This window comes from Mytilus galloprovincialis, chromosome 4 (assembly GCF_965363235.1).
Source record: "Mytilus galloprovincialis chromosome 4, xbMytGall1.hap1.1, whole genome shotgun sequence".
NCBI lineage: Eukaryota > Metazoa > Mollusca > Bivalvia > Mytilida > Mytilidae > Mytilus > Mytilus galloprovincialis.
The window spans coordinates 18,746,407-18,761,734 of NC_134841.1; the positions used below are offsets into that span (position 1 = coordinate 18,746,407).

General features: G+C 32.0%; 1 protein-coding gene across 1 annotated transcript in view; it reads right to left on the reverse strand.

Moving 5' to 3' along the window:
- LOC143071538 (dynein axonemal assembly factor 9-like) overlaps window positions 1-9,826 on the reverse strand; it is a 39,655-nt gene extending 29,829 nt beyond the window's left edge. The window contains exons 1-7 of the mRNA XM_076245905.1: window positions 9,789-9,826; window positions 7,016-7,100; window positions 4,291-4,373; window positions 2,531-2,575; window positions 1,738-1,895; window positions 1,032-1,102; window positions 227-371 (exon numbers count right to left, since the gene is read on the reverse strand). Of these exons, the coding sequence (XP_076102020.1) occupies window positions 227-371; window positions 1,032-1,102; window positions 1,738-1,895; window positions 2,531-2,575; window positions 4,291-4,373; window positions 7,016-7,099 (586 nt within the window). The 5' untranslated portion in view covers window position 7,100; window positions 9,789-9,826. The remainder of the gene's footprint in view (window positions 1-226; window positions 372-1,031; window positions 1,103-1,737; window positions 1,896-2,530; window positions 2,576-4,290; window positions 4,374-7,015; window positions 7,101-9,788) is intronic.
- Window positions 9,827-15,328: the final 5,502 nt, after the last annotated feature.

The following is a 15,328-nucleotide window of genomic DNA, read 5'->3' on the forward strand; positions in this document are numbered from 1 at the left end:
GTTGTATTTGTTAGATGGGACAATAGAACTGCCAAAAGTTTAAATGGACAGGTAACTATCAGGTGAATCTATGGAAAGGTTTAATTGGGTTCACAATAAATTTGTGGCTTCCCTGTGCCCTAAAAATGTATGAAAATTGATATCCAATGAATAATAATGAATCCACACAGTACTTATCTGGTTTCAAATACATGTGTAATATTTAATATTGTTTCTACTTTTTTACCTTCTAATGGCGGCTGACAGATGTTTCTATGACTACCAATGTGAACAGATTCTCCAGATATCAGAACTGGTCCGTATACATCATTCTTTATATTTTTTAAATTTTCCTCTAATATGGTTACTTGATCTTTGCCTTTATCCCTTACCTATAGAAATGACATTAATTTGTATTGAGATTATTAGCAATTGTTATATTCTTATCTATTTTTCAAGGAATAAATATGAATTTGGTATTCTGTTTCAATATTAATATTTTTTGTCTTCATACGGTTCTATAATACAAGTGGATATATTCTGTATTCAGATAATGTAACATAACTGAAAAGAGTAGGTTCAGTAAGACCCCATTTTGGCCCAAAAATATAGCAGTTTGCGGCCACTTTCATTTTTGACCAAAACCATCTGAAAAGTGACGTTTTTTGGCATATTTGCTAGATTTTTCATATTTAAGCTTGAATCGGAGCGTTTTTAATGACTAAATCAGTTAAAAACTTTCACCAAAACTAATCAAATCAACTGAAATAGACACTTAAGTGTTTAAAAAGTGTCAAAAATTTTTCGTCAGATGAACCTGAAATTTGAGGCCAAAATTGGCCCTTACCGGACCTACTCCTTTGATATATACTCAATACTGATTAAAAAGTAAGAAACAAGTAAACATAACTGCAATTTAGTTACATGATTTGTACTTCTAGGTCAAGTGTGATTTTTCAGTTTTTTGGTACATGCAGATCAAGCCTTCTATATAGGTATGAGCTTAGCACTTCTATTCCAAGCCCTATATTGATGATGTGTTTTGTACTTACTGACCAGGCAAGATATTTTGGTATTTGTCCGGTTAGATTTAATACTTCATAATCTCTTGCAATGGTTCCATCTAAAATACACAGAAATATGATTTTAAATTACCAAGTAAACCATACAAAAATATATATGGATTAACTAGATATTCATAGTCAAACCAAACTCAAAAAAAGACTGTTTTTCAAAATTTTAAATGAATTAAACGCTTGCAAACATTAAATGAAACCTAAAACATGATTGAATTAAAGTTCATTTTACTTGGAAATATCTTATCACGCTGTATTCAGCCAACATTTTTTATTTTTATTTGGATGGGTATGAGAATAAAAGAAGTATATTAACACATTGTCAATGATATTTGTTCTGCCTTACAGAAGTTCCACTGGAAACTTTATTATAAACAATGTCATATTATCTGTTCCTATTGGAACAAATATTTTATAACATTTATAACTTTCAGAAAATATACTGTTATATTTATTCCAATGGAAACTATATTCCAGAACAAGTTGTCCATTTGGAACTTGTATTATGAAGGAACTTCTATTTCATGACACCATATGACGTCTGAATAATAGTCAACGATTTTTCCCACGTGGGTGCTGGATTGTTACAAGTAACGATACATGTACACAATAAAATAAATTATATAACACCTAAAAAGTGTACATAACAACACCAATAACATATGTAGGTACACATTCTTACCCTCCTTTTGAACCTTTATGACAGAGTCTATGAACACATCAGAGTACACTAAAGAACCTAATATTTTAGCTGGATTTCTATAACTAGGAATATCTGTCAGACTGATACTGGCTGTCTTTACTCTCAGTACGTGTTCTCCATCTGGTAAGGGACATGATCTGTAATATATACAGCCTTTACAAATTCATCTAATTATAACATAGAACAATCATTCATAATTTCATCGTCGAGTAAAATAAGCTGATTGAAACTATAACTGTGTAGTGTGAAGCTTACAATACTTACATGTATTTCATTTTAGATATATTCATTCAATATATATTTATGACAGCCGAACCCTCGAGAAGGAATAGGTGCACCACTTGTAACACCAATCGCTTTATCCATGTTTAAACCTGTCAAAGTCTGTGATTATATAATTTCAATACTTCATAAATTATTGCAATGGTTACATCTGTTGGTTTTTTGGATTTGAGCGTCACTGATGAGTCTTTTGTAGAGGAAACGCGCGTCTGGCGTATATACTAAATTTAGTCCTAGTATCTATGATAAGTTTATTTGGTATATCGGAAGTCTTAGTTTGTCTTAAGAACTCACTGAGTTCATAGCTCTAGAAATCATTTAAAGATCTTTAATTTGGATTGACTCCATCAAAGTTACATGATAAAGATAATTCTAAATGTATTTACTTAAATTAGCTTCTTACTGCTGGACTTGATAAATCAGTAAGTACCTAATAAATATGTGAAATGACCAAACAGTTTTACTAAATAAAAACCTTAATTTTACTTACTGTCCAGAATTATCATGAGCTTCTAAGGTAAATACAATATTAGACCTAAAAAGAAAAAAAATCACATGAAAACCATTATTCAAAGATGGCACTTTCTGATTCAATTAAAAATTTTAAATTCAATTTACTCTTATAGACAAATCACAATTTACTAAATGCTCATTTGTTTTCCAATTTAGCGTATACCAGATAATTTTCAAACTGGAAACAAAAATATGGATTCCTTATAATTCCTAGCTATAGGGATAGGGTAGCAATTATCTAGGATTAAGTATGCAATGGAAGACAATGAATTTAAGTATTAAACAAAATTAAAGTTTTTAATAGGCTAAATGTGCAAAATTTATTAACCACAATATATCAAGTTCAATGAAAACATACTTTTTCCAAAAACCAGGAAATTAGATTCCTGCTTAAAAGTTTATGAAATAAGTATGATAGATTCTATATATAAATAACATGACTATGGCCTTACCAATGCTATAAATGTAGACTCATTTTACAAATGTCATTCATTTTAGAGATGTTTTAGACTTTAACCCTGTATAATCATGAGTTGTTGCCTTTTGCATATTTTATAATCTGTTGGGAATCATTACTGTCATTTTCCTAACTCTTTTGCAATGGAAAATTGATTAGCTTTCGAAAAATTAGTTGATCGCAACTAATCTAAACTTTTACACAAACACATCAACTAAAAATTCTGTCAATCACCCTTTTTCAAAACAGACAATTATCACAGATTTCATCTAAAGTTGAAAGTGGAAATAGCTGTATTAATTTGTGTGTTATAAATACATTCAGGAGCCTGTAATTCAGTGGTTGTAGTTTGTGTATGTGTTACATATTTGTTTTTCGTTCATTTTTTGTACATAAATAAGGCCCTTAGTTTTCTCGTTTGAATTGTTTTACATTGTCATTTCAGGGCCTTTTATAGCTGACTATTCGGTATGGGCTTTGCTCATTGTTGAAGGCCATATGGTGACATATAGTTGTTTATTTCTGTGTCATTTTGGTCTCTTGTGGAGAATTGTCTCATTGGCAATCATACCACATCTTCTTTTTTTATATTGACCATTACAGAATATTTCACACGGAAGCAATAATACTAACAAGACAAAAATTCAATTGTTCTCATACTGATTATCCTTATAATTGGACAGAGAAGAATAAATATGTCCTTTGACAATAGGAAGTGACAGATATCATTATTACAGGCCTGCTAAGAATCAATAACTTAGTCTACTGTCATCAAATTATACTCCTTTAATACTGTAACTTTTATATTCACACATGACAACTTCAAATTAGTCCTTCAAACCATCAAACCAGACATTTTTCGAAGTCATCAGCCAACCTGATAGGATTTACTTACTTTATTTTATTTCTACATATGATGGTATTTGTATATACATTGTATAACACTAGTGTGACTAAAGTTGTTAAAAAGAATGCAATTGTTATGCATTTTTATCTATCTTTTGTTAAACGACAAATTCTTAAAGAAAATGTTCATTCCCAGTCTTAAGTACATTCCCTTAGAACTAATCCAGAAGCATGTCATTTTATTTTTTGTACTTTGTCAAAATTCTAAATTTACTATAATAGAAAAATTAAAGAGAATTGAAAAAAAAATCTCTTAAAAACTCTAATAGTGAAGTTGCATTTTTTGTTTAAACAATTTTTTTTCAATGTCATGATCTCAATAAAGGGAGTACAGATGATATAAGTTAGGAAACATCTCCTGACATTCTATTTACCTCCTTTGGATGTATTTCTGTATCATAGGACTGCCTAACTTCTGACATTCTTCACATACCATATCAACAGCAGCAGCTCTTGCCTAAGAAATTACAAATATTCTAAAAATCTTTCTATCAAATTACAATTAATAATAATTTCATATTGCTCACAATTCTGTGAGATTATATGTTGACGTACTATGAATCTTTAATTATTGTAGTCCTCAACTCTTATTTGGCATTAAAATAACAAAGTTCATAAATATCATAGGGAACATGTGTTCTAAGTGTCAAGTTGATTGGACTTCAACTTCATCAAAAACTACCTCGACCAAAAACTTTAACCTGAAGCTGTCATTATCATTTTCTATGCTCAATGGACCGTGAAATTGGGGTCAAAACTCTAATTTGGCATAAAATAACAAAGATTGTATCATAAGGAACATGTGTACCAAGTTTCAAGTTAATTGGGCTTCAACCTCATCCAAAACTACCTTGACCAAAAAACTTGAACCTTAAGCGTGCATTATCATTTTCTATGTTAAGCGTATTGTGAAAATGGGGTCAAAACTCTAATTTGGCATTAAAGTTACAAAGATCATATCATAAGGAACGTGTGTACTAAGTTTCAAGTTGGTTGGGCTTCAACTTCATCCACAACTACCTTGACCAAAAACCTGATGTGGGATAGATGGACAAACAGACAGAGGAATGAATGCAAATATTTGATTCTCATAAACCTCTTTGTACAAGACATCTTGAGAGAAATTATCATCTAGCATAATAATATTGGCCAATTATCCAACTTCAAAAACCTTTCTTAAAAGGAAGAGGTTATAATGTCTAAACAAATATGCAAGTTGAAATATAAAATTACTGATAACAAACAGACACATTTTTGGTGAACATCTGAATGGAATAGAGAACGGAAGAGGGAAATGTGTCAAGGAGTCACATTACAACCAAAGAGCAGAAAACAGATTATAATAGTTTGTAAATTTTCATATTAGTTGTCAAAAAGATGTCCTTATCAAACCTTTTCTTTTGCTTCACAACTATCTTTCAATGGTTAAATTATCAAATAATTCCTTTACTATTGATGGATGAGTAGATGTCCTCAGTAAATCTGTTGATTTATTAGGGTTAGTACAGGCCTGTTTCACTAATAAATCAACAGATTGGTATAAAATTTAGATATGTACTGTACAACAACTAATAGTGTATGATAAAATTAAGGTTCCAAAGAGACTGCATCACAAACTTGACATCTTTGCTCAATACTGACAAACCTAAGGAGAAGCATAAAAGAATCAATTTCTTGATAGAAGGCAGAGTTATTTATTGCCTATAGCTACAGTTTTATAGGCATAATTTTATGAGTTAACACTTACATCTAAATGGAAATCTATAAATAAAGAAAAGCAAAGCATGAACTAGAGGCTCTAAAGAGCCTGTGTCTCTCACCTTGGTCAATGTGCATATTCAACAAATATCACTCTAGGTCTCCAACATTGTAGACAAGAATAGAATTCATGACAAAAATCTGTTTTAGTGATCTTGTATTGCTTATCATTTAACCTGTTTAGTTTCTCTCTATCTTCTTTATTTTTTGCTCATAACAGAAAAGACAAAGTAAAAGAAATTCATTTAAGGGTAATCACTCCTATAAAAAGTCACAGTCTACTTATTTTTGTAAACGACTTAGCTGAACATTATTGCTGTTTACAGTTTGTCTCTATCTATTATAATATTCAAGATAATAACCAATAAATTGCTTCGCTGAGCACAGACTGATAACACTGCAGATGTTAAACCCTGAACAGCTAGGGCAAATTTGGACACAATATTCAAGCTTGATACTGTCTGAATTTGGATTGTGATCAAATTTTTGACATAGTATAGGTTTCTGACACAAAGTAAATGTCAAGATCTTACAAATCCATTGCACAATATTGTGCAATTAAATATTCTTCTTGAAACTTTTCAAAAATTTGAAAAATATTAAACAAATAATTTGAACCCCTTAAAAAATTAGAACCACTCAAACTTTTGAATCCCCCCTTGGAGCAATTACCCCCACACTGAATCCCAGCCTTTCCTTTGTAGTATGGAACCTTGTAGTACAATTTCAGAGAGATCCATACTCTTAAATACAAGTTATTGTCTCAAAACTAGTAAAATGCTTGTCTTTGGCCCTTTTTTGGCACCTAATTCCTGCATGAATAGGGCAATTACCCCCAAACTCAATCCCAGCCTTCCTTTTGTGATATTGGATTTTGTGGTACAATGTACGAGAGATCCATAAACTTACACACAAGTTATTGTCCAGAAACTAAAAAAATGCTTGTTTTTTTACCCTTTTTGGTTGGTGGGCAGGGTCATTGGATAAATTTGTATAACTAGATACCCTGAGGATGATTCAGGCAATTGAAAGTTTGGTTTTTGGGCCAGGTGAGTCAAAAAGAGAACAGGCAAGATATATTTATTTCATAGAATAGAAGTTCTCCTGGAACCAAGTTTTAAACAATACCATTATATCTCTTCCATGCAGTTAGAACAAATATTTTATACCATTAGTTCCATTAGAAACAAATATTGTACTATTTGTTCCAGTGGTACAGTATTTGATCCACATGGAACTTATATTGTGAATGAGTGGATCACATGAAACTTATATTATGAAGGAGTGGATAACATGGAACCGATATCATGAAGGAACATCTATGTATATCAAAGTACTTACTAAATGTGAACTGAGAGTTTTAACGTAAACTTGTATTGCCTGTATCACAGCATCAATCATAATCCCATAGACCTGAACTAACATCCTGGAAGTGAATATTATTGTATTATTAAACCAGCAATAATATAAGATATAATATCACATTTTTCATAACACAAAATGACTTAATTTACATCTAAAGTTACTAATTATGTTGTGTAATTTTCCATTTACTGTTGTCCTATGTTATTGGTATCTTTACAGGGGATATGGGCTCTTATTTCCTGTCTCCTGAGCTACTAGGCTTTGAACTTTTATTCAGTCTTTCAGTTGATTGGCCCAGTTTACACATCATAAACCTCTAGAAAAATGTGTTTAATTCTGTAAAGAACTTTTTGGAATGTTGAAATTAAGAAAGTTGCACGTCTTTGATTTTGTTGAAGACTAAATTTGCTAACTCTTTAGGTTAATGCGTTATTTTTGTGGAATGTTGTTTCTCTTTTTGTTACCATGTTGGAGCATAGATTTTTTTGTCCATCTTTTAATTTTTTTTTATTGCTCCCTTTGTACCTTTCTTTTTTTCTTGCTCAAAAGTACACAGGGAAATCTTACTGATCTAAATCTAAATGTAACATCAACTTTACAAGTTGTTTCAGCCAATCATTTAGGAATCGTACAAAAACTAACATAGCTTTAAATTCAACATAACTAAACTGACCATTGGCAAGAAATAATTAGTAACATTTGTATGAGTTGGGATGTAATTGAATTTAATACAAATCATCTGAGCGTTTATGGTTATCCCATTTATCAGGTTAACTGTAAGAAGACATTTGAATTATGCATATGCACTTCAGCTGTCAATTGATATTAACCTTAATAAAATGATTGATAGATCCCAGACCTTTGCCACAACTCAAACACAGCTGTCAACTGTTATTAACCTTAATAAAATGATTGATAGATCCCAGACCTTTGCCACAACTCAAACACAGCTGTCAACTGATATTAACCTTAATAAAATGATTGATAGATCCCAGACCTTTGCCACAACTCAAACACAGCTGTCAATTGATATTAACCTTAATAAAATGATTGATAGATCTCAGACCTTTGCCACAACTCAAACACAGCTGTCAATTGATATTAACCTTAATATAATGATTGATAGATCCCAGACCTTTGCCACAACTCAAACACAGCTGTCAATTGATATTAACCTTAATAAAATGATTGATAGATCTCAGACCTTTGCCACAACTCAAACACAGCTGTCAACTGATATTAACCTTAATATAATGATTGATAGATCCCAGACCTTTGCCACAACTCAAACACAGCTGTCAACTGATATTAACCTTAATATAATGATTGATAGATCTCAGACCTTTGCCACAACTCAAACTAATCTGCAACACTGAAAATTATATCAGACATGCAAACCACTTATTCATTCTATTTTGGATGGTCTTTTATATGTAATTTGCAAAAAAAACATATTACATGTCTTTGAAGGAACAAAAGACCTTTACAAATCAAATAAATTTAGAAAATAAACATAATAGCCAACTGAACTCTAAGAACCTACATATAATTGTACGGTGAGTATCCATCTTTATCTGCATTCATATAAAATCTCAAATTTTCAAGAAGTTTTATGAAGTCACTGGTTATCTCTTTTTTAATTTTATTTTTCTAACCACAGAAAACAGCATACAAACACAAATTGTTTTTCAGAGAATAACCAATCATTTGTCTGTCTGGCATCGAAATTTTATCTAATTTCAATTGCATGTCACATTGCATTGAATAAGCCATTCATTTACAATATGCTAAACAAATTAAATAAGCCATTCATTCATCATATCTAATATATAAACATAGTAATAAGTCATGAATTTATAAAATAATATGGCATGGTTATGTAAATACTTTTATAAACTGTCAGAAATATTTGAATAAATAAGTAAATTGGACATAGAAATATGTAAGGAATTAACCTATGTTCATATGTAACTTTGTTCATGGTTGTAGTTTGGGTTTTTCCTATGATCTTTGGTGATTAGCTGTCTAAATAGAGGAGGATGATTATGGATGGCTTCTTAATGTCCAGCGGCAAATTAATATGCATATTCAGGATGAGAACAAGTTAATGTAATATGGATATAAACCCTAATTTACACTAGACCTACACTCTGAGGTGATTTTAAAGGTGCTATTTACAAAGTAACAGTTCTAAGCAGAGGAGGATTTAGAAGGTTTTTCAGGGGGCCTGGCCCCCTCCCCTTTGTCAGAAAAATTAGGTTGATTCTATTAGAAATCCCTCTTAGGCAGTCAGTGCCTCCCCCTTCTTATGAAAATGTCTAAGGAAGACATGTTACCTTACCCAACAAATTATTCTGAATCTGAGCCAACCCTTCTTTGCTCTTATTCCTAAATGCCACACTTAGCTTAGCAAGGAGAAGCAGCAATACCAATTCTAAAGTCTATGGTTTGACCCTGCCAGGGTTGAACCCAGGACCTCCACAGTACCGTAAACACACAACACAAGACCATTGAGGCCGCTATGTCTAAATGGAAATCAAGGAACATCTAGCAAAGACATCAAAATTACACTATCTCAATTTGAAAATCAACATTGAACAGTTTATGTACTATGAGAAAAATTAGAAATACATACAATAATAAAAGTAGTATAAAGTCATCTTTAATCAATGCTCACCAGGGAAATATCACTTAGTATCTATAGTAAAACAAACGAAACAAAACGTGGAAACAATAAATGGATCATTACCTTGTCTCTTCATCTTCAGATGGGGAGCTTGATTTGTCTGAAATAAAAACTCAAAAGTCAGACAATAGATTTAATAATTTGACTAACAAATGATTTATTAACAACAACTCTAAATAGGAATGCAAAGTACATGATTTGATACCGACAGATTTACATGATTAACTACAATGTTATAAGGCATGACAGTAGTCAATATTGATTCTGTGTATTATTTTATATCAACTGTCATCTTATGCTTGTAAATTACAGTGAGTTTACTGTTAGTGTTGCTCTCCACCAATTGCAACTCATTCAAAATTTTGACCAAATTGCAATTTGTTTTTTTTAAACCAAATTGTTCAACTGGTCAGAAAATTGAACAAATAGATCAGTCAAAATGTGAAAGTGCAAGGAGATAAAATAAAATATACTTACAATCCTATAAGACTTTAACTCCACTTTAATGATGTTGTGACAAAAATTAGTTTATCAGTTTGTATAGTTATATTATATTCATTTCCATGCTGAAGGGAAAATGTTTATTTTGAATTGCTATTAAATTTTCCAAACTAAGCTTTCATATAGTTTTTCTTTCTAAAAGTATTCTTTATTTATAAGAATCAGATATCATTTTAAATAAAACATCATATATTCAGTAAAATATGTGTGAAATAACAATATGCTATTGATAAATTTTCAGGGGAGATAACCTAAAATATTATTCTTTTGAATAAAGACTTTTTGAAAGAAAAGTTATTATCTCCCCCATGGAAACTTCCTACAAACATATATTGCAATTTTACACATATTTTACTGAATATGAAATGTTTTAATTCACATAATGTCTGATTCTTATAACTTGATATAGAATACTTTTTTGAATTGCTATTAAATTGTCCAAACTAAGCTTTCATATAGTTTTTCTTTCTAAAAGTATTCTATATTTATAAGAATCAGACATTATGTGAATTAAAACATTTCATATTCAGTAAAATATGTGTAAAATTGCAATATATGTTTGTAGGAAGTTTCCATGGGGGAGATAATAACTTTTCTTTCAAAAAGTCTATATTCAAAAGAATAATATTTTAGGTTATCTCCCCTGAAAATTTATCAATAGCATATTGTTATTTCACACATATTTTACTGAATATATGATGTTTTATTTAAAATGATATCTGATTATTATAAATATAGAATACTTTAAGAAAGAAAAACTATATGAAAGCTTAGTTTGGACAATTTAATAGCAATTCAAAATAAACAGTTCCCCTTCAGCATGGAAATGAATATAATATAACTATACAAACTGATAAACTAATTTTGTCACAACATCATTAACGTGGAGTTAAAGTCTTATAGGATTGCAAGTATGTTTTATTTTATCACCTTGCACTTATATGACTTGGCTGTGGTTTTCTACAGCAGTTGGTTCAAATTTCTGACCAGTTGAACAATTTGATTTTAATAAACAAATTGCAATTTGGTCAAAATTTTGAATGAGTTGCAATTGGTGGAGAGCAACACTAACAGTCAACTCACTGTAACCCATGATAATTGTGTCACCTTATGCTTGTAAATTAACCCGTGATAATTGTGTCACCTTATGTTATTTACAAGAAGTTCCCCTGTCAAACTTTAGTTCTTTATTACCACAGCACCCCATTCATATCATTCCCCTGTCATACTTTAGTTCTTTATTACCACAGCACCCCATTCACATCATTCCCCTGTCAAACTTTAGTTCTTTATTACCACAGCACCCCATTCACATCATTCCCCTGTCAAACTTTAGTTCTTTATTACCACAGCACCCCATTCACATCATTCCCCTGTCAAACTTTAGTTCTTTATTACCACAGCACCCCATTCACATCATTCCCCTGTCAAACTTAAGTTCTTTATTACCACAGCACCCCATTCACATCATTCCCCTGTCAAACTTAAGTTCTTTATTACCACAGCACCCCATTCACATCATTCCCCTGTCAAACTTTAGTTCTTTATTACCACAGCACCCCATTCACATCATTCCCCTGTCAAACTTTAGTTCTTTATTACCACAGCACCCCATTCACATCATTCCCCTGTCAAACTTTAGTTCTTTATTACCACAGCACCCCATTCACATCATTCCCCTGTCAAACTTAAGTTCTTTATTACCACAGCACCCCATTCACATCATTCCCCTGTCAAACTTAAGTTCTTTATTACCACAGCACCCCATTCACATCATTCCCCTGTCAAACTTTAGTTCTTTATTACCACAGCACCCCATTCACATCATTCCCCTGTCAAACTTTAGTTCTTTATTACCACAGCACCCCATTCACATCATTCCCCTGTCAAACTTTAGTTCTTTATTACCACAGCACCCCATTCACATCATTCCCCTGTCAAACTTTAGTTCTTTATTACCACAGCACCCCATTCACATCATTCCCCTGTCAAACTTTAGTTCTTTATTACCACAGCACCCCATTCACATCATTTTCTTCACTGTAGTTATCGGTATCTTAGTTTCTGGTATAAATCAACTTTATCAATAAAATAAAAAAACTAGCAGAACAAACTGAGCTCACATCATGCATCTTACTAATAAAATATTGTTGTTAGATAGAGATCTAGATAAATCTGAAAAGTCCTGATAATGAGTGTTAGTGCCACCACTAACACTTTTAACTACATTGGGTAATTTCATCAACAATGAATTGAAACGACAACTTAGGGGTAAACTACCAAAACAAAGAATTTCACACAAAAAAGGACAGGCAATTGGCCAGACCAATGTATGGACCAAAGAACAGACTAACTAAAAGAGGGACGAAAGATACCAGAGGGACAGATACACAGACCAGAAAACATAATGCCTCCTACCATCTTAGGGATCAAGTATAGAATACGTGATTGTAGTACCATCGGACTTATAATTAAGTCAAATGAAGTAAATCGGTTCTTATACAAATTACATAATTGTAGTACCATAGGACTTATTTTTAAGTCAAATGAAGTAAATCGGTTTTTATACAAGTTAAATTATTTTCCAGGTTTATTATTTGAAGATTGTAGTTATGTTTAATCGCCATATTAAGTTGGGATCGACAGGTCGACAGGTCGACAGGCCGACAGGTCGACAGGTCGACAGGCCGACAGGTCGACAGGTCGACAGGTCGACAGGCCGACAGGTCGACAGGTCGACAGGCCGACAGGTCGACAGGCCGACAGGCCGACAGGTCTATAGGTCGACAGCGACATGTCAACAATTAGATTGATTGACAGTCCGACAAGTCGAAAATGTAGCTATTTCTTTTTTTATAATTGTTAAAAGTTTAGGCAAACGGTTCTACAGATAAAAAAACATAAGCATCAACACATCCAATAACAGTATAAGCTATATATAGTTTTTCATCTAATATATAAAAGAAGTGATTGTATATTTTATTTGAGAGGAAAAATTTAATGTCAACAAAACAAAACTCGTCAATTACTATTTCTTTAAGTTTACAGTGGCCCTTTTTAATCCATTTTAGTTCATCTTTTATTGGCCGTTTCATTTTTTTTCATTAAAGATTGCAATGTCCTTTAAAAATTTATGGAAAACGTCTCCATTTGAAAACCCGTATCTGTATCTGTAGCAAAATTCATTTAATATGTCACCGATTCTTTCATGTCTCACTCCTTTCATTGATTTGATTTTAAGTTTTGCAAGCCCCCATATGCCTTCAATTTCATTTGTGCAGGTTCCATCTTGTGCTTTAAATTCTTTACTGTGGTTTACAGTTTTATGCACAAATCCTTCCTTTTCCAATGTGTTATACGCCGCCCAACAATCAGAGTTAATGTGTGCTCCTTCGGCAACATTTTCCTGAATAATTGGTAACAAGGTCTTACGATCTCTTTTTTCCACTATTTGCAAAATCACTTTCCTTGACCCCTTCTCCACCATTCCAAAAACCCAGGTATCTTGTTTTCCTGTACCTCTGTGATATTTTCTTTTTTTTCCAAAGAGACTTTCGTCGATTTCAATCAAATGTTCACTGTTTGATCCCAATAAGACTGGATCATTTGTTAACGATTCCTTACATACTATCCGGAACTGGTCATACCATTCAATAACACTGACATGACTGATATCGGAAAGTTTTTCCACTTCGTAAATTTGAAGATCTATTCCAAAGTAGTAAACTAGTTCCATCAGTTTTCGTAGTGGCAGTTTGGACTTCTGAGAAAAAAAAAGAACATGAAAGTGTGATATTTTTTTAAACTTTGCTGTGTATAACAATTCCCAAATAAAAACATAAGAAATACTGTTACATGAATATGCATTTACTTAATTTTTACATACTGGTTAACACACTGAATAGCGATGATTACACTGACCATTATGTTTATATCACACAACAAAACGCATAAACAGACTACATGTAAATTTTATTTCACAACCGGTATTCAAACCTGACATGCTACTGTTGTATTAGCCTATACATACTGTTAAATAGCGCCAAATAAACTTTTTAGAATATTGCAATCAATATCAAAACTTAAAAACTAAACGCCAATTTTAATGGATGGATTATGATAATCTATCTATTTTCGGTTTACTATATTTGGCAAACTATCCACAATGACCGGGTGATGCCCGTCCGTATCTTATGTCCCATACTCACTGTACATATAATCAGTTATGTTAACCACAACAAATCCCTTGGAAGATGATTTATTTTTTTATATCAACAACAGATGTAGATATGATTGGTTCAATATCCATTAACAATAATTAAATTTTGATAATAATCTTTTTATTTACCTCAAAAATACTACTCCTCCTTATGGAGCTGGTTAACAGGCATGCTGGGCATTTCCATTGTAAAGAATCTGAAATGTCTTTCCGTTTACACAAATTCATATCTGAAGCACAATGTGTGCAGGTCATTTCTTTCTTTAATAATCCATTATCCATCATATAAGGTACTATTGATTCTTGGCTAGAGACTACAGCATACCAATTTATTGCCTTTGGTGCTCGATCTAGTAACGGAATTCCTAAGTTTTCCATTTTCTTCTTCTATACTAATTTTTAACACAAACTACGTGCACACAAATCAGAAAACTGACTATAAAGGATTTCTCCCAAACAACTTTATGACGTTAAAAAAAAAGGGAAAATATTCAACAGATTTTCGCGAAACTACATTATGACGTTACGTTATCGCTGTTTTGCTTTGAGACTGCTGAAGATGGCTGCGGCTTTTAAAAAGTTCAGAAGCGAGGATATTTTATCCCTTTACAAATCCGCTTACAATACTAAAATTCCTTGGAAAGAAGTATTTGAAGAGGAAACAGAGAATTATTTTTCTATATTTGAAAAAGCTACAAATTGCTCCCGAAGCCTAGTTTTGTCCAGTGTTTTATCACTAACCTCTACTTTGTGTGGTCCAAATACGAAGGTTACAGTTGGAGACAACTCATATTCTACCGTGTTAAACCAGTATATCGTTGCAGTATGTGCACCCGGTGGAGGAAAAACCAATACATATTACAAAGTCATTGATCCCGTGGTG